The 23164-nt window shown below is 35.0% G+C and overlaps 1 protein-coding gene across 1 annotated transcript in view; it reads left to right on the top strand.

The window, feature by feature from the left end:
• Positions 1-23164, top strand: part of RMDN2 (regulator of microtubule dynamics 2) — an 86810-nt gene that overhangs the window by 11182 nt on the left and 52464 nt on the right. Inside the window, exons 3-6 of the mRNA XM_008585127.1 lie at positions 6393-6403; positions 6493-6632; positions 18000-18102; positions 21591-21651. Of these exons, the coding sequence (XP_008583349.1) occupies positions 6393-6403; positions 6493-6632; positions 18000-18102; positions 21591-21651 (315 nt within the window). The remainder of the gene's footprint in view (positions 1-6392; positions 6404-6492; positions 6633-17999; positions 18103-21590; positions 21652-23164) is intronic.

The raw sequence follows: 23164 nt of genomic DNA, 5'->3' as shown, positions 1-23164 counted from the left end.
GGGTAGACCTTTATTTAAAGAACTTGACTTTGAATGGAAGGAGAATGTGTAATGCAAGAAGGGGATAGATTCAGAGAGCATATATTTTATGTTTTACTTTTTGGTTTTGTTTTAAGCTGGGGGGTACTTGAACATATATATAGGCTGCAGGGGTGAAAAATAGAGCAAGAGTGAAAATACAGGAAAAGGACCTTTTTTAAAAATAAAATCAGACACAAATAGGAAATAACTCTTGAAACAAGGTGTGGCCTGGCACTTTTAGAAGGAGTACACCTTAGTTATTGGGATAACATGTAGAAGAAAGAGAATAGTATCATTTGCAGATTCTGGAGAAACTCTGTTAACCTTCAGTAGTATCTGATAACCTGGGAACTGACAATGTAAGGTCTCTTTAACACTGCTACCCCCAGTAAAGGAGTACTAGCTTGGAGTATGTTAAACTCTTCTCCACCTTGCATTATCTTCCTAATCAGTGTCCCCTTTACCATAAAATCTATAGATATAATAACCAGTAGGTTTTTAAGAAAGACAGAAAGAACAAGCTTGCAAATTCATTTATTTCTAAAACAAATATTTATTGAGCACCTACTATGAGCTATGTTCTTACAGGAGGTACAGTGTTGACAAGTCTCTTTACTCATAGAGCTTACATTCTATCGGCCTTCACCTCCAATTTGGAGACATTTGTCTTTAGAAGTCTCATCCAGTGATCTTCTTGTGCTTTATTCACAACTGGAAATGTAAAACATCCGTCCATTCTACTAGTAAGTCCACAAATGAATATGGATGCCCCTGACACCTTGGCACCAAGAGTAATACTTAGATACCTTCATGCCCTCAAATGTCCAGGACCCATAGATACAAACAATGTATACAATGTATTAAAAAAAATTACAGAAGTTCTACATGTCACTTAAGAGAAAGGAAAATATCCCAGTTCTGTGACTACACAGATATTACAGAAGAAAATGGAAGTCAACTTTATCAGTTTTTTACAGACCCTGTCCTAAATGTTTTATATTCATTATCTCATTTAATAACACATTAACTCTGAGGTTTTAGACATGGAGTCTGGGAAAAATTAGACAACTCGCTAGTAAGAGACAGTGTACACCTAACCACTGTGTACGCTGCCTCTTTCTGTTCTCATCCCCATTTAAGAAAGTACAGGTATCAGATACTCTAAAAGCATTATCCTAGGAGATAGAGGGAAGAGGGATAAGGTGAAGGTGTGTATGAAATACCTGCCGAATTCAGACTTTACCTCTCAAGGAGCATACCCAAGTAAAAAACTCTCTTCAATTCTATTTGAATATCCTTTTAAGCCTAACCTAACTAAGGAGGCTTGGGTGGGTTCAGATATACTGTATGTCATTGATTCTAAGTTGAACATTTTTTCACATTTTAATATCTCTTAAATTGAGATATGTCTCACCACCAATTAATAGCATCATAGCACTGCATCATAATCTAACTGGCAACTTTTTTTCCTCTCTTGCAGTTGCGATGGTGTTTTCGATTCTATGAAATAAGGAGTAGATGTCTTCCTACCTTATAACTCTAGTTTTCTCAGGGAAGTAGGGCTATAGGTCATCTGCTAGGGTGGAGGCAAATGGATATTTGAGGAAGGGGAGAGGGATTCTTTACTCATCTCTTCCATGTACCACTTCTCTCCTATCCTCTATCAATTTTCAAGTCCTAGGGCTTTGATCTCCTTAAGAATTTTCACTAATGTCTGCTGTGGTATCTCTAGTGCTTAGCACAGTGCCTTTCTGGCACATGATAAATGATGATCGCTAGATATTTGCATCAATAATGAATGAGCATATAAATGAAGAAAGTTTAGAAGAGCAGTTGTGGGGAGTAGAAGAGGGAGACGAATAAGGATTACCCAGCAGACGGTTGACCCAGTTGAGGTTCAAGACTATGTACCAGTCTGCACTGTGGGGTGATTTTTGTTTTTTCACCAGTTCTTGGCATTTTATATAAGGGAGTAAGAGGTCTAATGGTTGAGTTAATCCAAATTTGGGGATTTGCAGGGTGAGTTTGATAGAGAAAAGGTTGAAGATGTTGAAAGTACAGATAAGAAAAGAATTCATCTAATATTGGAACACATCTGTACTTTTTGGCCTAAAATATATATATATATTTTGCTTCTATTGTTTTAAAAACTACTTCCATTTTGTTATTGGATCAGTTAAAACCCTCAACTGTGTCCTGTTTCTATATCTTCACTAGAATGTGTTTAGTAACTGCTGTCTAGTGAATTAATTTGAATAATCTTCTTGTTTTCAAAAGAAAATAATATGTAGATTAGGAAATTCTAGAAATCAAATTTCTATGAAATAGCAATATCTTATAAAATAAGCAGTATTTATATTTATGCTACATTAGTAAAATAAAAATATTTATATTCACAAAATAAGCAATCTTTTTTCTACCTTTCAAGTCACATACAGATAACCATGCTCTCTGAGTGAAGAGTTGAATGTTGTTAACAAACTATGTGAACATATGTGAATAGTTTAATGTTGTAGTGAAACAGTGAAAATCTATGTGAATAGTTTAATGTTATAATGAAAGAAAATATAAGTTAACCTGGTGATAATTTAAAGATGAACATTACTGTTACTGTATATAATAATACACATTTGATAAACCACTTATAAAAATAGGTATAATTAATGTAATGATTTGAATGATTTTCATTATTATTATTGAATAATAATACTACACCCAGATCAACTAAAGAGGTAACTGTACATTTCTCTATAACGGAATTGAGAGTAGCTCACAATCTCTGTTTTTGATAATATGGAAACACTTGAATTTTCCAATTCAAGTTAGCTCAGTCACTTCTAGTTTAGAGCTATTTCTTTGTGTTAAAGATTCAGTCCCAATCAGAGTTGTCCCCTCTTTCTGCCTCCTACTTCTCCCCAGGTGTAACGTAGATTCCCTGAAGGAACTTATCATCTAGACACCAGAAGGAGGGACATTCAGTACTAGTGTTACTCACTGTCCTTACTGAACTCCACCTCAGATAGGAGCTACTGTGAGATACCTCTGAAGGTGCTTCTACTTGGATTCTGGGAGTTGTTCGTGACCCAGATGTTCTGGTACAGAGCTACTCAAAGTGTGATCTGTGGACCAGCAGCATCAGCATCCCTTCCAGCCAGTGAGAATGTTGGAAATGTACATTCTCAGGACCCATCCCAGACCTGGTGAATCAGAATCTCTGGGAGCAGTGCCCAGGAGTCTGCATTTTACCAAGCTCTCTTGATGACTCTGATGCACCCTAAAGTTTTAGCTTTGTTCTAGATTTTCTAACATCTACCTGAGCTATCATGATGAAATTATAGTTTCGATGAGTGGCAATTATAGTAAATAAGATGTTCATTATGCATAGTGAAGTATAATAATGGGACATTGGTCTTGGGTGGGAATAGAGTGGCTACAGAGCAAAAGGAGGTTTAGGTGACCATAGGGCATGATGAAAGCAGAGCATACCTGGGGTCATGGAATTGATAGAATAAAGAGTTGGAAATGAATTGAAGCAGCATGTTTAAGATGCTTGCCATTATAAGGGGTTACCACCTTCTTTTGGGCTAAGTCTAATTTTGGTTCTCTGAAAAATAAACAAAGAGGGGGTAATTTTAGGACATCTAGAAATTTAGATAAGTTCTCTACCCAGAACAATATTAAATAACTTACAGATATTACCATGCTCATATGAGATTTCTTTTCCTTTCAAATGTCTGGGCAGATCTGGATCTTCTTCCTCATCCCCAAAACTCTCACACACACACCCAAAAACCTTTTTTTGTGGATAGTCATAGATTTGTGTGAATGGGCTAGTGGGGAGTGATCTGATCTCTTTATTTACCTCACTTGAGCAGAAATGATTGGCAGTGTTGAGATCTAGTCATAAACTCATCATTTCCTTTGGGGTAGCTCAGTAGGCACGTGCTTCTTTTAGAGGCCTTTGGTGGGAGTGTTAAACAACAAGATGGCCCAACTTGGGGGAAAAAAGGTTTCTAATAGAAACTTTATAAGCATTACATATTCTATTCTTGCAATGTGCAAAAGAGGTCTCTTTGGAAAAGGTAACCACAGATCTCAGTGTGACTTAGGAACAGTAGAAATCAATCTCACAAGAAAGGGAAAAGATAATAGATTGTTGCAATAAGAAACAGTCTTGCTTTGGCTTTTTATGCTCCTACACATCTTGCTAGGTATGCCCAGAATGTAAGTCCCTGACCACTCTTTACCTGGGCCATTTTTCAGGGTTGTGGAAGAAACCTTGAGGAATGAAGTAATGTTTTCCTCCAGGACCAGGAGCAGGTTTGGCTTTTTATGCTCCTACACATCTTGCTAGGTATGCCCAGAATGTAAGTCCCTGACCACTCTTTACCTGGGCCATTTTTGAGGGTTGTGGAAGAAACCTTGAGGAATGAAGTAATGTTTTCCTCCAGGACCAGGAGCAGGTTTAGCAGATTTGTTTTCTGCTTGCTGTAGAAGTAGTAGATCACCTAAGCTCAGTATTTCTTCCTTGTAACTCAATTCACTGTAAATACGTATGTCTCTGGACCCAGTGTCTCTGCATTGCTCTTGTGGGCAATGTGGGGCCAAGGAGAACCAACACAAATATTCTGGTGATCATGCTGGTTGCTGTGCCATGAGTAATATGTCTTCTGTTTCTGACCCAGGAATCTCATGTCTTCTGCCAGCATCCATGAAATAGTAAGAGATTAGCTTATTAGCTTGAATGTAGGGTAAAATCAAATCACAAATATGACAATTGTATCGTGAGAATTAGAGAGCTTTAGGTCTCTTGAAAAGAATTTGCTCAGGGGTTTCCTGCAGTCAGATGTAAGGAAGAGAACAAAGACTGGCAGGGATAGTAGGGTATAGAATCAAGATATTGAGCAATAAGTAAAAGTATTTAAGAGATGTTTTATGTCATATGTGGCTATACACATACACCTATAATGGGGTGTATGTGTACTCCATATTGGTTTGGGAAAGGAAAGGACAATGTTTCTTTTCCAATAATTCTATTAACCTTACCTTAAGAGATGTTTTATGTCATATGTGGCTATACACGTACACCTATAATGGGGTGTATGTGTACTCTATATTGGTTTGGGAAAGGAAAGGACAATGTTTCTTTTCCAATAATTCTATTAACCTTACCTTTGGTGAGTATAAGATCCACAGGTAATAAGCAGTGACACAGCAGATCTCCATAATCTGTGCATATAGACCAAACAGTCAGTGGCACCCTTTACAGCCAAGGTGGATGAAACTTGTTTCGTTTGGGGGGGCAATGACTTTTGCTACTTATTAAGCTTTTTTTCCCTTCTCAATGTATCTTCAGGCCAACATCAGTAACTGTTGCTTTTCCGTGTCACTGGAGGGTATAAAAAGTGGGGATAAAGAATGTTCAGGTGAAAGGAGAATGAGTTAGGAGGCAAGGCGTGTGAAAGCAATTGATGAGAGAGACAGTCCCAAGTAAAGGACTGTGCAGATATCGTATATGTTATTTCCCTCATCCAGCTCTTTCCTCACCCCTTGGTTTGTTGGCTGACTCCTCAAACATAATGAAGGTAGAATACGCATTCCTCAGCTGAGTGAATTGCAGCATTTCAAAAAGGTGAGCCACAGAACAATTTTATTTAAACTGATGTCATTAGATTCTAGAGTCTTCTGTCATCACATTCTGTTATTGCCATGTTAATTCCACATGCAACTTAAGCATTCAGTCTCCTGACTTGTTCCACCAACACAGGGCATTGTACAACTTCAAGATGATGGCCTAGAAGGGAAGGGAAAGACTTACTTTGGATTAAGTTCAATATGGGGAAATGCTTAAGGTAAGCCTTTAAAAGAAAAAAAACTATTCTTCCCATGTTTTATGTGTTAAAGGACATTGAAAATATTCATAAACTAAGCTTCAGTGCTTCTTTAGTTTCCCACAGTAGCTGGATATCTGGAATGTCTGGATATTTAGCTGAAACATTCTCTCCAGAGAGATTCCGCTTCATCCATGGTAAATATTTTTAAATGTAGTTAGTCAACAGGGTATAAGTTTATTCCACTTAACTCCTTTAAATATGGTAGTTCAATAGTCTCAAACAGATATTGTGATTTATTTAAAACCAGAAGTTCTATCTTTTCCTTCTGGGGATGCTTTAGTTCTGGTGTCCTTTTGTATGTTTCCTCTGATCTTTCTTTCTGCCTGCTTCCCTGAGTCTTTCAATTTCTCTTCCCAAGGTTTAACAGAGTGGGCAGGTACTGTGTAAGTAGAGAAAATCTTTTAGATTCCTACATTCCTTTGGGTACATCTGTATGACCATCAACCTTAGCTACCGTATTTTTCTCATTCCCTGTAGTTTCCATATTGGTAAGCAGGATATTATTCTTCAGGAGGCTTGGCAGGTTTCCACTCTGCTTCCTATTTGTTTTCCTCATTTGACCCTTTTTTCACTCTAGCAGCTGCAAAGATGACCAGAGCTTCCAATCAAATTATCCTGAAGATCAAGTTACTGCAGCCCACCAGCATCACAGAGTACCTTCTGTTTCACAACCAAATATGGCTCTTGGTGGTAAAACGTCTCATCCTTCTGCAGCACGTAAAGTCAATTTACCCAAAGGAGGTAGAAGGTTTTCTTCTTCATCAAGAACATCTTCCTCTGAAAGAAGAGGTTCTTTATGCTTTAGATTTCCAAAAAGCAGTACTTCCTGGCAACAAAGTAGAGCTAACTTTAATTCTCAAGAAGACATAAGCTTCAGTGATTTAAAATCTTCCTCAAACCATTTTGGTGGTTTTAGATTCCAAAGACCTTTCTCTTCCCATAAACTAAGTATAGTTTCCTATTACAAGAGTGCCATTTTTTTTGATTCTCAATCAAGTAGTCCAAACGTGTTTAATCTAAATGAAATTGAAATCTTTTCTAAAAACTCAAATAATATTGATGCTCAAAAATTTATAATGTTCGCTGCTCCTGAACATAACACTAAACATTTCAGGAATTTTGAAACAAGAGCCACTTCTTCAGCCAGTCAGAATACTACCGATAGAGTCTCCTATCAACCAAGATCAGCATCCTTTTTTTCTTCTGTTTCCTATGTCTCTCAACAAAATCACATTGCTACTGATATTCAGCGAAGTGGCCAGTTAATCAAAGATTCAAAAGATTCCCCTTATCCTGGTCCTCAGAGTCATAGTATAAATCATTCTGCAGCTATGATTGAACAGCATCCCTCTCAAAGTGTAACTTCACCTATCCTCCATAATGTTGGATTTTTGTCTTACAAACACGTCGGTAGTTTTACCCCATCTCAAAATGAAGTTACCTCGGGCCCTTTTGAAGATGAAAACTTTGCTGTCTCGTCTCAAGATGAAGACAAATCTTCACCTATTGAAATTTCTAAAATAAGGTCACTTCAAACTTTACTCTCTCTTAGGACAGCTCAGACCAGAAGTTTTGTCTCCATTCATTCTCCATAGTCTGTAGAAATCATTGCTCACTTCTCACAGAAGTCCCTTCTCACAAAGCTTCACTGCATTTTCTGAACAAGATTCCTATGTTATAGTCTAAATTTAATTTTAATTGGTACATTTTGGAAATTTAATTTATTGACATTATTGGAATATGAAAATCAAAAATGGTTTAATCTGTTTCAGGCTTTTTTCAGATTTACTGCTTAGAGATTGGCTGGTTCCAAATTTAAGTGATTTTAATTGGTACATTTTGGAAATTTAATTTATTGACATTATTGGAATATGAAAATCAAAAATGGTTTCATCTGTTTCAGGCTTTTTTCAGATTTACTGCTTAGAGATTGGCTGGTTCCAAATTTAAGTGATTTCTGTGGTCTGAAAATAACATCAAGGTTTGACGTATAGGTCTTCTAAATGTAATACATTCTTTAAGAGTTTAGTGCCTTCTTTTATCCTACTCTAATCATGAGAGATAGTGTTCCTACATAATCTATAGGGCTATATTTATTAATTCACGCATTTTCATCTATATCAGACTTGCTAGCTATATTTCTAGTGCCAGATATCCCACTGATAGATGTTTTATTAACTCAGGAATCAAATTATGAGTAAAAAAAATTATAGTGGAAATATGTAGAATATTTACAAACCAGATATTTTAACTAAGTAAATTTTATATGTATTCATGTATGCACAAATCTGGAAATTCAGAGAACTCTGAAATTAGAGATAAAGATGTATATCAGTGTCCAAAAATTTTATTTTTAAAAATGAATATTTTAAATATTTTTTTCTATTATATTAAATAAAGTGTATAAACATTTATCAGAATAACTAATGAAGGGGCCGGCCTGGTGGCGCACTGCTACAGTGCGCCGCTTGGGAGCACGGCGGCGCTCCCGCCGAGGGTTCAGATCCCACATACAGACCGGTTCCCGCTCACTGGCTGAGCGAGGTGCAGGCGCAACACCAAGGGTTGCGATCCTGTTGCCGGTCCCGGTCCGGTACGGGCGCGACACTGAGGGTTGCGATCCGTTGCCGGACATGAAAAAAGACAAAAAGGAAAAAAAAAAAAAAAAAGAATAACTAATGAACATGCATATAGGCAATTAAAAACACTTAAGTTAAAATACAATTAGACTTTGTAGAAAAAAGGAATTGGCATTATTTTAAATTATTTATCATAATAAAATGCCCTCCCAGTCTTCATTGAGCTAAGATGTTACTTTTACTTTTGTGATTTTCCCTTTTTTTATCATGTATCTTTAACAAATTTTTTTATTTTAATTTTTTTGTCATGAAATACACGTAACATAAAATTTACCATCTTATCCATTTTTAAGTGTGTAGTTCAATGGCAGTAAGTACATTAACGTTGCTGTACAACCATCACCACTACCCATCTCCACAACTCTTTTCATCTTGCAAAGCTGAAGCTCTGTACTCATTAAACAATAACTCTGCATTCCTCTCTCCTCCCAGCCACTATCAACTATCATTCTACTTTCTGCCTATGGTTTTGGCTACTCTGAGTATTTCATATAAGTGGAATTGTATAGTATTTGTCTTTTTGTCACTGGCTTATTTCAGCTAACATAATGTCCTTATGGTTCATCCATGTTGTAGCATATGTCAGAGTGTCCTTCCTTTGCAAGGAATAATATTCCATTGTATGTATAGTCCACATTTTGCTCATCGATTCATCCATCAATGGATAATTTGGGTTGATTCTACCAATATTTATTGTGAATAACACTGCTATAAAAATGTGTGTACAAATACCTCTTTGAGACTCTGCTTTCAATTTTTTTGGAGTATATACCCAGAAATGGGATTTCTGTGTCGTATGGTAATTCTATTTTTAATTTTTTTTTTGAGAAACCACTATATTGTTCTCCATAGTGGCTGCACCATTTTACATTTCCACCAAAAGTGCACAAGGGTTCCAGTTTCTCCACTTCTCCCCAACACTTTTGTTTGTTTTATCATAGTATCCATCATAACAGATGTGAAGTAGTATCTCCTCATGGTTTTGATTTGCACATTTGTTTGTTTCATCATAGTATCCATCATAACAGATGTGAAGTAGTATCTCCTCATGGTTTTGATTTGCACATTCCTTATAATTAGTGATATTGACCATCTTTTCATGTGATTATTAGCCATTTGTATATTTGTAGAAATATATATTCAAGTCGTTTGCCCATTTTTAAATCAGGTTGTTTTTTTGTTGTTGAGTTGTAAGAGTTTATATATTTTGGATATTTACCTCTTATCAGAGGTACAGTTTGCAAATTATTTTTCCAGTGAGTGTGTTGCCTTTTTATTCTGTTGGTAGTGTCCGTTGATACACGGAAGTTTTAGATTTTCATGTAGTTCAGTTTATCTATTTTTTCTTTCATTGCCTGTGTTTTTATCATGTCCAAGAAATTATTGCTAAATCTAGTGTCATGAAGTATTGGCCCTATGTTTCATAGTCTTAGCTGTTATGTTTAGGTCTTTGATGCATTTTGAGTTAGTTTTTGCATATAGTGTTAAGTAAGGATCTAACTTTGTTCTTTTGCATGTGGATATCCAGTTTTCCCAGCACCATTAGTTGAAGAGACTGTCCTTTCTCCATTGAATGGTCTTGACACCTTTGTCAAAAATCATTTGATCGTATGTGTGGGTTTACTTTTGGGCTCTTGATTCTCTTCTTTTAGTCTGTATGTCTATCTTTATGCCAGTACCACAGTGTTTTGATTACGCAAAGTGTAGCTTTGTGTAGTAAGTTTAGAAATCAGGAAATGTGAGACTTCCAATTTTGTTTTTTTTTAAGATTGTTTTAGCTCTTAGTGGGTCCCTTGAGATTCTGAATGAACTTCAGGATATATCTATTTCTGAAAAAAAATCATTGAAATTTTAAGAGAGATTACATTGAATTGTGTAGATCATTTTGGGTAGTATTGACATCTTAATGTTAAATTTTCAAATCCATGAACATGAGATGTTTTTCCATTTGTGTCTTCAAATTCTTGCAATATTGTTTTGTAGTTTTCAGTGTACGTACAGTGTAAGTCTTTCACCTCCTTAGTTAAAGTTAGTCATAAGTATTTTATTTTTTTGATGCTGTTTTGAATAGAATTATTTTCATAATTTCCTTTTCAGATAGCTCATTGTTAATGCATAGAAACACAAATGATTTTTGCTTGTTGATTTTTGTATCCTGCAACTTTCTGAATTTCCTTATTAATTCTTATAGTCTTTTTCTATGTGGAATCTTTAGGTGTTTTTCCTAAATATAAGATTGTGTTTTCTATAAACAGAAGATAATTTTGCTTTTTCCTTTCCAATTTGGATACCTTTTATTTATTTTTATTTATATTTTTGAAACATAATGTATTATACATATTTGTGGCCTACAGAGTTGAATATCAATACCTTCATACAATGTGTGATGATCAAATCAGGGTAATTAGCATATTCATCATTACAAAACTTTGTCATTCTTTGTGTCCATTAATTTCTTGGTAACTCCCCTCCCTCTTTCCCCACTCTAATAACCACAGTTCTGTTCCCTCCTTCTGAAAGTTCAACATATTATTGTGATTGTTCATTCTGTCTTTCTCTTTTATTTATTTAGCTCCCTCTTATGAGTGAGGACATGCAGTATTTCTCTTTCTGTGCCTAGCTTATTTTACTTAACATAATTTTCTCCAAGCTCATCCATGCTGCCGCAAATGGCAGAATTTTATTCTTTTTTATGGAATGCCTTTTATTTCTTTATCTTGCCTAATTGCTCTAGCTAAGTCTTTTCGGTGCTATATTGAGTACAAGTGTTGAAAGCATACACCCTTGTCTTGTTCCTGATCTTAAAGGAAAAGCTTTCGGTCTTTACCACTGAGTATGGTGTTAGCTGTGGGCTTTTCATTTATGGACTTTACTATGTTGAAGCAGTTTCCTTCTATTCCCAGTTTGTTGACCATTTCTATCATAAAAGGGTGCTGAATTTTGTCTAATGCTTTTTCTACATCAGTGGAGATGATCGTGTGGTTTTCCCCTTAATTTTGTTAATGTGGGATATCATGTTAGTTGATTTTCATATGTTGAATCATCCTTGTATTCCCAGAATAACTCTCACTTGGTTGTGGCATATGTTCTTTCTAACGTGCTGTTGGATTCTGTTTGCTGGTATTTTGTTGAGAATTTGCATCAATATTCATTAGAGATATTGGTCTATAGTTTTCTTGTAGTGTCTTTGTTTAGCTTTGGTATCAGGGTAATGCTGACCTCATAGAATGAGTTTGAAAGTATTTCTCCCTCTTCAAATTTTTGGGAGATTTAGAGGAGGGCTGATGTTTATTCTTCTTTAAATGTTTGGTAGAATTCAACAGTGAAGCCATCTAGTCCTGGGCTTTCTCTTGTTGGGAGAGTTTGGGTTATTGATTCAATCTCCTTACCAGTTACAAGTCTGTTCACGTTTTCAATTTCTTCCTGACTCAATCTTGGTAGTTTGTGTGTTTCTAAGAATTTGGCCATTTCATTTAGGATATCCAAACTTGTTGGCATATAATTCTTCATAGTACTCTTTTATAATCCTTTTTATTTTGATAAAATCAGTAGTAACATCCTCTTTCAATTCTTTTAGTTATTTGAGTCTTCTCTCTTTTTTTTTAGTCATTCTGCCTAAAGATCTGTCAATTTTGTTAATCTTTTTGAAGAACAAATTCTTGGTTTTATTGATTTTCTCTATTTTTCTATTCTCTTTTTATTTTTGCTCTAATTGACATTATTTTCTTCTGCTAGCTTTGGGTTTAGTTTATTCTTCTTTGTCTAGTTTCTTAATGACTCGGGACCTTTCTTCTTTTTTTGGCTGCTGACTGGTATGGATTTCTTCTTTTTTTAATGTAGGCATTTTTACAACTTTAAATTTCCCTCTTACCACTGCTTTTGCTGCATCCCATAAGTTTTGGTATGTTGTGTTTTTGTTTTCATTTGACTCAAGATATTTTCTAATTTACCTGTGATTTTTTTTGTTTGGCCCACTGGTTGTTTAAGAGTGTCTTATTTAATTTCCACGTTTGTGAATTTCTTAGTTTTCCTTCTGTTGATTTCTGGTTTCATTTTATTATGATCAAAAAAGATACTTTGTATGATTCCAGTCTTCTAAAATTTATTAAGATTTGTTTTGTGGCCTAACATATGATCTGTCCTGGAGAATGTTTTTTGTGCACTTGAGAAGACTTATATATTGTGCTATTGTTGGGTGGCACAGTCTGTGTATGTCTGTTAGGTCCAATAGATCTATAATCATGTTCAAGTCCTCTATTTCCTTATTGATCTGCCTGGTTTTTCTATCCATTATTTAAAATGGGGCGTTGGAGTCTTTTTACTGTTATTGTGTTGCCGTCTATTTCTCCCTTCAATTCTATCAATGTTTGCTGTATATATTTAGGAACTTTGATGTTTAGTGCATATGATTTTGTTGTTATTATATCTTCTTGGTGAATTGACCCTTTTATTGTAATATAATGTCCTTCTTTGTCTCTTGTAACAGTTTTTAACTTAAAGTCTGTTTTGTCTGACATTAGTATAGCCACCCCTACTCTCTTTTGGTTATTCATTTGTATCAAATATCTTTTTTCATCCTTTCACTTTCAATCTATGTGTGTCCTTAGAGAGAAAGGTAGTCTCCTGTAGAAAACATATAGATGCGTCCTGAGTATTGTATCCATTCTGACAATATATGTCTTTTGATTGAGGAATTTAATCTATTTACATTTGAAATAATTACTGACAGAAAAGGACTTACTATTGCCATTTTGTTATTTTTTGTATGTCTTCTAGGTTTTTTTCTTCTCTCATTTCCCTCTTTACTACCTTCCTTTGTGTTTAGTTGGTTTTTTTTTAAAACGACATATTTTTATTTCCTTTTACATATATTCCATAGCTATTTTCTTTGGGGTTACCATGGGGATTACATATAACATCTCAAAGTTATAGTAACCTATTTTAAACTGATATGAACTTAACTTTAATTGCATACAAAAATTCTGCTTCTTTACAACTCCACCCACCCATTTATGTTATTGATGTCACAATTTACATCTTTATATACTGTGTAACCATTAATATAGATTCATAATTATTTTTATGCTTTTCTCTTTAAATCCTGTAAAAGAATAAGAGGTGGAGTTTTAATACTGGTTTTTATATTTGTCCAGGTATTTACCTTTGCTGGAGAACATTATATTTTCATATGGCTTCAGGTTACTGTCTAATGTCCTTTTGTTTAAACTTGAAGGACCTTGCTTTGGTATTTCATGTAGAGCAGGCCTAATGGTAATGAACTCCCTGAGCTTTTCTTTGTCTGGAAATATTTTAATTTCTCCCTCATTTTTTGAAGGACAATTTTGCTAGTTGCAGAATTCTTGGTTAACAGGGTTTTTTCTTTCAACTTTAAGTATATTATCTCACTCCTCTCTGTTCTGCAAGGTTTCTGCTGAAATCTTTCTGTTGAAAATTTCTCAACAGAAATCCACTGATAATATTATTGAGGGTCCCTTAAACATGATGAGTTGCTTTTCTTTTGATGCTTTCAAGATTCTCTTTGTCTTTAGTTTTCAACAGTTCAAGTATGATGTGTCTTGGTGTGGATCTCTTTGGGTTTATCATACTTGGAGTTCATTGAGCTGTTTGCATTTGTATTTACTTGTCTTTCCCCAGATTTGGGTTTTACCACCATTATTTCTTCAAATAAGCTCATTGTTTCATTCTCTCTGTATTCAACGTCTGGGATGCCCCTAATGTATTTATTGTTCTGCTTCATGGTATCCCATAAGTCCCTTATACTCTGTTCATTTTTCTTTATTCTTTCTTCTTTTTGCTCTTCAGAATCCATATTTTTAAATGATCTGCCTTCATGTTTGCCTGTTCTTTTTTTCTGCCTGTTTTAGTCTTTTGTTGCTTTCCTTCAGTGAATTTTTCAATTCAGTTATTGTATTTTTCAGCTCTAATTTATTTTGGGTTCTTTTTTTTTATAATTTCTAATTCTTTGTTGATATTTTGTTTATGTAATGTCTTCCTGATTTTTAGTTCTCTCCATGTTTTCCTTTAGCTCTTTGAGGATATTTAGACCATTATTTTAAAATTGTTGATAGTTCAAAGCTCATATAACTTTAGGACAATTTATTGATTTATTTTGTTCCTTTTAATGAGCTGTCTTTCTCTGTTTCTTTGTATGCCTTTTGGTAAAAATTGTGAATTTGAAACAACAGCCAACTCTCCTAGCCTTTGTGCCCTGGCTCCATGCAGAAGATCCTCACTAATCATTCCCATGTGAAAGCTTAAGGTCTTCTCAAGTCTTTTTTGAGTACACATCTTTTCCTGGGCCTGTGTGTGTGAGTGTGTGTATGCACGCACATGTGTGCATTTTCCCCAATTCCTCTCATATACATGGCTGCTTTTAAATATCTTAATTTCCCTAAGAGACTCACCCCTGCTTATTCTTGGAGCCTTAGATGTTCTGTTGTATTTCTCTATCCATAATCTCTTGCACCTATGTATTTATGGGTTCCTGGTCCCCCCCGTAGTTCTTATGCACCACAGTGCCCATCACTGCTTTCAGTAGTCTCCAACCTACTGTTCAAACTATGCCTTCAGTTCTATCTGAAGTCTGAATCAAGCAGGACAGAAAGTCTCCCAGGAAGCCCCCATACAGGCCAGAACATTGCAAGCAAACTCCACTCTTTTTCTTCTGTCCTAAGGGAGGACCCAAGAATCAGGCAGCTTTCTCCCATCCATGCCACATCAGAGAAGAGGTGGGGCAAAGGTAAACAAAAACACCATGAGATTTTCTACCATTTTGAGTTTGGCTTTTTCTTGATTTGATACTCACTTGGTGGATGCAAATCCTTGACTAGTTTCTAGATCCCCCACAAAGCTATTTTAGTCTGTTATTAGTGTTTCCACAGGACAAGAAGAGCCTATATCAACTATTGATATATTTCTGTAAATATGCTATTTTATTTTACAGTAAATAATGTCATTTTCTCTTTAAATAATATGACTATGCCTTAAGAGATGCTGCTGTTGTTCTTGAAGCAAGTAGTTGATCATGCAGAATTGAAGGGATAGAGAAAATGGCATAGTTCTGATTAAAATTGGGAACAGAAAATAGGACCAGAAAAGAACATGAGGGACAAATATTTGTAAGTAAATTTGACATTTTAAGGTGAACTTCTCCAAACCTGTTAGAAGGCTACTGGAAAATTCTAGGTTTGACATCAGAAAATCTATGAAATGCCTTTTTGTTTGTGGTGGTTGGGGGGCCTAGTACAAATCTAATCTCTAACTCCAATTTAAAAGATACAGTTAAAATTTCACAGTCATATTTGAATATGCCTTATTTTTTAAATTGGCTTTCAGAACTTTCTCATAGTTTTCTGAGAAATGCCCAGTTATAAGGTCTCTGTCTAAAGTAGGAAAGTAATTTTCCCACCCTTGGGTGTTTTAATGTAGGGAAGAGACTAGCCTTGATGTTCTCTTTTCTTTTCTTGGCCAGTTTGCCTATTGGCTATGCCAATACCACATTGACCTAATTTCTATAGCATCATCCTTTATACTGTAGTCCTGATGTCTGTTCTTCAAAATTGTCTTGGCTCTTCTTGCACTTGCACTTTTATATTAATTTTAATTTTATATTAATTTTAGGAATTTTTCATAGGGAATTTCCATTGGGATTTTCTTAGCATTCCATTACAAGTATAGATTAATTTGAGGCTGTATAAAATTATTTTAATGTTAAGTTTTCCTGTCCATATATATTTTTTCCATTTATTTAAGTACTCTTTAATGTCCTCAGATGATATTTTGTCATTTTCTCCAGAAAGGTCATAAAAAAACTTTGTGGAATTTTTTTTTAAGGGTACCTTATATTTTTCCTGCTATTATAAATGTCATATTTTATTAAATTGTATTTTATGGGCTGGCCCGGTGGAGCACTCGGTAGAGTGCGGTGCTTAGGAGTGCGGCGGTGCTCCCGCCGAGGGTTCGGATCCCATATAGAGACCAGTCCACTCACTGGTTGAGCGCGGTGCGGGCGCAACACCGAGGGTTGCGATCCTGTTGCCGGTCGCGGTACAGGTGCGACACCGAGGGTTGCGATCCCGTTGCCGGTCGCGGTACAGGTGCGACACCGAGGGTTGCGATCCCATTACCGGTCACGAGAAAAGACAAAAAGGAAAAAAAAATTGTATTTTATGACTTGTTTTATAGAGTTTAAGAACACAATTGATTTTCATGAATCAATCATAAATTTTAATTAGTTTTAATTACTTATCTGTTAATTCTTTCAGGTTTTCTAGGAATAATCTTTGAATAATAACAATTCTGTTCCTTCTTTCATGATATGATAATTTTTATTTGTTTTTCTTTTAATATTGTGCCAGTGGGAACTCTAGTACAATGTCAAATAGAAACAGCAGTACTGGACATTCTTCTCTTTTGCTGATTTTAAAGAGATAGCTTCTGATGTTTCATCATTAAGTGTGAAATGTGTTATAGTTTTTGGTACCTAACCTTTTTTGTTGGTTTGGAAGTCCCTTCTATTTCTTTTTTTTTTTTTCCTTTTTGTCTTTTTTCGTGACTGGCAACGGATCGCAACCCTCAGTGTCGCGCCTGTACCGGACCAGGACCGGCTACGGGGTCGCAACCCTCGGTGTTGCTCCCACACCTCGCTCAGCCAGTGAGCGGCCAGTCTGTATGTGGGGTCTGAACCCTTGGCGGGAGCGCCGCCGCGCTCCCAAGCAGCGCACTGTAGCAGTGCGCCACCGGGCCTAACCACTATCAGTATTTAAAGCTATCTCTACCAATGGTCATTCTGCAGTGATTAATGCTGGACCTGAACTGGAAAAGCCCATCTCTCTCACCACTACTTAAAAAAAAAAAAAAAAAAAGAGTTTGTAATATCCCAAGGAGAAATAAATATCTTTCTTTCCCATGAGTAATTTGTCTAACCTTGCCAGAGGATTTAGCAATGCTAAACAAATTATCTAAAACTTATAAAACCTCCAAGATTATATTTAGGTAATTGAGATAAAAACTGCTCTTCTGAGTATATGCAACTTAATCTACAGATATTATCTAAAATGCTCATTAAGCTCTTATATTGATAGTAGATAACTTAGAAAGGAAAATAAGAAAAGGATATCACAGCCCAGGGAAAACTGATAGATTCTGGCACTTATCAATTCTCTCTTCAACCTAGGTGGAGCTAGTGACTACATAATATTAATTGGTTTTAAGATCCAAATGTAACACTATATTAGGTCACATTTCTTAGCCATGAATATTTGGATTTAAAATGTTATACACTTAAATATTGCACATCCGTAGATTCAATCATCTATAAATATCAGTTTATCGGCCTAGATTTTTAAAAGTTGTAGTAGGAAACAAATATAGTCTAGACAAGTTACAAGTTAATATAATGTGCAATTGTATTTTTTCTTTTCAGTTTAGAGATGAAATAGAATTTATGTGGCGATTTGCTCGTGCTTATGGAGACATGTATGAATTATCTACAGATGCAAAAGAAAAAAAACATTATGCTAATATTGGTAAGTATTTTCTAAAGATTGATTATTTGCAAGTGGCAATTGTGACCTATAATAAACCACTAGTGAAATTTTAATTAAAGCTATATTATCTTAGCTAAAACCAATATGTTTAACCTATTGCAGTATATCCCAGTATCAAAAAAAAAAAAAAAAGTCTCAGATTTTTTAGGAGTAAAGTAAATGTTCTTTAAAAATATTTGAGTAGAAACGGAAAAAACGCAAATTTTGTCTTTTAAAGTTTATAAAATCACATAAAGATAAGACATTAAGTGGTAGTGTTTGAGAAACAATAACAGGCAGAGGATGATTGTCCTTAGTATACCACAATTAGAGTAACACACCTTACCTCCTCTAATGTAAAACTTCAGGTACCACAAAGTAATAATCTCTTAGACTTTATTTGATATGTTTATTTCAACGTGTATCTTGATGAAACAAAATTAACCGTGGGTTGATAACTGTTTAAGATGAATGATGAGTACATGGTGGTTCATTATATTATCATCTATACTTTTTAATATATTTTTGGAATTTTCCATAACAGCAACAATAACAAAATAGCAAGAATGTCAAATTGTTGTTTTTATATCTCACCTTGTCTCTCACTGAATGTCAAAGTGCTTTCTTGCAAAGACCCCTATCTGTCATTTTTCTGAGCGTCAGCATAGTAATTTGACATCAACACCCCTGTAATTCTTCTGTTATTCCAAAGTCTTCCCTTTTCCAGGCTTTTCTTCTCTAAGATAGCATGAGGAAGAACCAGCAAAAAAGATCTCCCAGTCTAGTTCCCTGTCAGTTTTACTTCCAAGAGGGAAGTATTACCAAACTGCTTGTAATTATATTTTCTTTGGACATTTGTTTGCTGGATGACTCTGCACTTTGGTTTTCCCCCAGTGGGACGAGGATGAGAAGACTCCTTTCCCCCACCCCACCCTGTTTCTTACATATTCATCATCAGCTTTGTGGGGCAGTTTTTCAGTAGCCATCCAGTTTGCAGGCCATAAGCAAAACAGAATTCTAGAGAAGAGGTTTATTAACTTCAAGGTAAATAAAAATTTAATCAAAGAGAACAAAGGGATTTATTTTCATATCTACTGAGAAAATCAGTGTTTGTCTATGTAAATTATTCCAACATTCATCAATATTAAATACATTTCTTTCTTAAGCATCTGCCCTACCCTAGGCATTATGTTAGCAGACAGGAATAGGATAGCAAAATAGACATGTTCTAAGACTGCAAGGGAGCTTATGTCTTTGTGGGGGAGGCAGTATTATTCAAATAATCATACGCATAATCATATAAAGAAACAAACTGAAATAAGCTGTTATTAAAGAATAGTACGGGTGTTAAGAGAGTATAAAGAAAGAAGGATGTGATGGCAGGGTGGAGGTGGATTCAGGGAAGTTTTTCTTATGGAAGTAAGTTTCCCGTAGGTAAACTCGCTTTGGATCTCTATTTTAAAATGGAGTGGGAATTTAGTTGAGTTAAAGTATGAGATGGCAAAAATGGAAAAGAAATAGCCTGGAGGAAATTCAGGTGCAAGAATGGAGCATAGGATTGAAATAGGATATATCCAAAAAAAGAGAAAAGATTATAATGCCAAAGAAAAAGGAGCAGAGCCTCAGATGTGTTTATTCAGGTATTGCAATAAATTAAAAGTAATTTTTAAAATTTACTCATTTAAGAAATATTTATTCAAAATTACTATGTCCAGGAATAATGTTAACATGAGGGGTGGAGGGAGGAAAAGGAGGGGAAGAAGAAAGGATACAAATATGATTAAGAAGGTGCTACACTATTAACTTACTCTATAGAAAAGATAGTAAGGAGACAGCGCGTTAGAATTCACTGGGTAAGGAGTAAGTGCTAGTAAAGGTAATGACCAAGTACTCCAGAGCTGAGAGCAAGGCAAGGATTCAGATCAGCTGTTTAAGAATGTTGGAATTCAGCATAAGGGAAGGAGAAGTGCCGAAGGTTTTTTCTCATAAGAGTATATTTGGAATTGTTTATGCTAAAGAAAGATTTGATCACTGGAAAGTGCAGAATTCTTTCATAAAACACAGTGAGCCTACCATTATTCAGTAAATTTTTTGGAATACTATGATTGATCATAACTTGTATTCCAAATAAAATATGAATTTTATATTTAAAGAAGCATTATTATAATTTTCATAATTAAGTGATTAATGTCAATACCTCAAAAAGATCAAAAAATACAATTCTATAAGGAAATAGCTTTCCTTTTGGGCTTCAGCTACATAAGTGAGACTGCAAAACCAGTCTGCATCCTACCCAACTTCCTTTTACATTCTCAGGGTGATGGAATCACCTCTGTTTTAGGCCTGTGTACTTCACTGAGAGTTTTGTTCATTAGACAGTGCAGCTAATATGTTGACTTAGTTTTTAATGTTTTTACATTGAACGTATGTTTTTAACCTTTCATTTAAAAATTACTAACTCCTTTAATATTTATCCACAAAGTAATATTAGTTATTACTAAAATATTTCACTTTTTAATTTTTTTCCAATATATGTAGATTTCTACACCAGATAGTGCCCTTAATGGGTAAAATTATATAGTGCTACCTTAATGAATTAAGAAATACAATGATTTTAGAATAAAAGATCCTTATTTATAAAGATAATCTTAACCACTTATTTAGAAAGGCATTTTGTATGTTGTTGGATAGTCTCTTCAAGGTAAAATAATATTAATAATAATAATGAAGCAGGGAAAAAAGAAGATATAAAACAAAATGGTCCCTTCTGAGAAAGATTCTCAGAATCTAGTCCTGTTTTGTTGCAAGCATTTTGATTTTTCAAGCCATTAGCCAAACATCTATCCGAAGTAATTATTACATTATTAAAAGTTACTCTAAAACTAAGTAAAATAATTTGGGGGAATTATTTATGGCACTGAGCCTGTTCATTATTATGATTAGGTGAGAACTTCTCAGGGGAGCTCTCCCTTACACCTGTAGACAGCTACTCACTCTGCTGTGATCTCTTTCTACCTTGCTCTTAAGTTTTGCATGTGCTTTGTTTATATACCTGCTACCTATTGAACTGTTAGCCTTTGGAGGTCAAGGACTGTCTTATTTGGTATTTTATTCCTAGATGTTCACTCAATATGGTAGTAGGCACTCAGTAAAAGTTTGAATCAATTACAAAAACCATTTCTCTTACGTTTTTAAGTAATGATTGAATGACTTTTCTTGCATTTGATTAAATCAGTGGGTTTCAAACTTGATCATACCTCAGAATCATTGGAGACTCATTAAAACAAAGGTTGCTGGGCCCCAACCCTATAGTTTGTGATTGAGTAGGTTTCCAATGTGGCTGAAAATTTGCTTTTCGAACCAGTTTTCAGGTGATGCTGATGGTTTTGGTATTGGTACCATATTTTAGGAACCACTGACTTAATTCAATAATTCACCTCTTACCAACTCACATGAAGATACTAAGTATAAGTACATTTATCTTTCAGGAAAAACTTTAGGTGAAAGAGCTATTAGTAGAGCACCCATGAATGGACATTGTCACCTGTGGTAAGTATATAGGATTTATGCACTTTAAAATTCTAATATGCCTCTTTGTAAAGTATAATGGGGTTTAAAAAATATTATTGACCCATTTAACCTGTCAGTCACATTCCCTGAAACATATATTTAGTAGATGGCACAATAATTGTTCTTGTTCTGCTTATTTTCATGTATTTTTCCTTATGCATATTTTAAATATATTTAAGGTATACTTTCGTTGAAGATTTCATATATGAATCTACCAAGTCTAATGGCTTTGAAGATGATAAATTTTAATTAAATCTAGTTTAATATATATTTTGTTTGAGAACAAATACTAAAATGATGCCATGTTTCAAAAGGAAATGTAGAATGTATGTTAGTCAGTTCTCTGTGGCATATAAAGGAATACCCGAAACTAGGTAATTTGTAAGGAAACAAAATTTATGTCTTACAATTTTGGAGGCTGGGAAGTCCAAAGTTGAGGTATGCATCTGGTGAGGGCCTTCTTCTTGGTGGGGAGTCTCTACAGAGACCCACAGTGACCCAGGGTGTCACATAGCGAGGAGGGGAAAGAGCACTTTTATGTGCTCACTTGCTTTCCTTATAAAGCCACCAGTCCATATCTCTGATAACCCATTAAGTTATTAACCCATTACTCCATGAATGGATTCATCCATACATGAGAGTGTAGTTCTCCCTATCTGATTACCTCTTAGAGGGCCCACCTTTCAAATACCATATTGGAAATTAAGTTTCAACCTGAGCTTTAGAGGGGACAAACAATCAACTCATAGCAGAATGCTTCAAAGAATAAAAGCACATCAGCCATTTCCTATACCTTGATAAGTCATGGAATACAAATCCCACAGGTCAAGGAAAAGTCATTTATAATGTAAGAAAGCTCAAACAAAGGGAATTTAATTAGTTAGATAGGTAGGTATAGGTGAATGTTCTTGGGGCAAAAAAAGTTATTCTTGATTATGTTTTGTTCTGGACCCTTTGTGTGTTTAGAATTATAAAACATAAATAAGAAATATATTGTTTTTAATTATTATTCTTTCTTCTACTTATAGGTGCATTTACAACATTTTGTTTTTCCTTAAGGGTTTTTTTACCCCCTTAATGCAGGTGCCTCAGATGCTAGGGAGATAGAATAATAATTTATGATTCTTTCCTCATCCTTAGGTTTCCAGAAATTCACCTCTCTTTGGGGTTATTTTATTCCCCTAGGGACACACTTAGGCAAAATCTCTCTCAAAACAGCTCCCTTTCCACAGATCTACATTTGTCCCACAGAAAACTCATTTTTGCTTTACAAAACTCTGAAGTACCATTTTTCCAATACAAACTTGTTTCTTTATTCTGCTATCAGCAGGAGCTCTGCTCACATGCTCTCACTTAAAACTTCCTTGGCAGGGGTCAGGTACCATTTTAAATGTACTCGTTTTATAGGTACCCCAAACTGTAAGGCACACATGCCAAAATGTAAATGGTTTTTTTTTTTTTTTTTTTTTTTTTTTTTTTTTTTTTTTTTCTT

This window comes from Galeopterus variegatus, unplaced genomic scaffold (assembly GCF_000696425.1).
Source record: "Galeopterus variegatus unplaced genomic scaffold, G_variegatus-3.0.2 Scaffold3466, whole genome shotgun sequence".
Lineage (NCBI taxonomy): Eukaryota > Metazoa > Chordata > Mammalia > Dermoptera > Cynocephalidae > Galeopterus > Galeopterus variegatus.
This window is presented reverse-complemented; position numbering and strand designations above follow the sequence as displayed.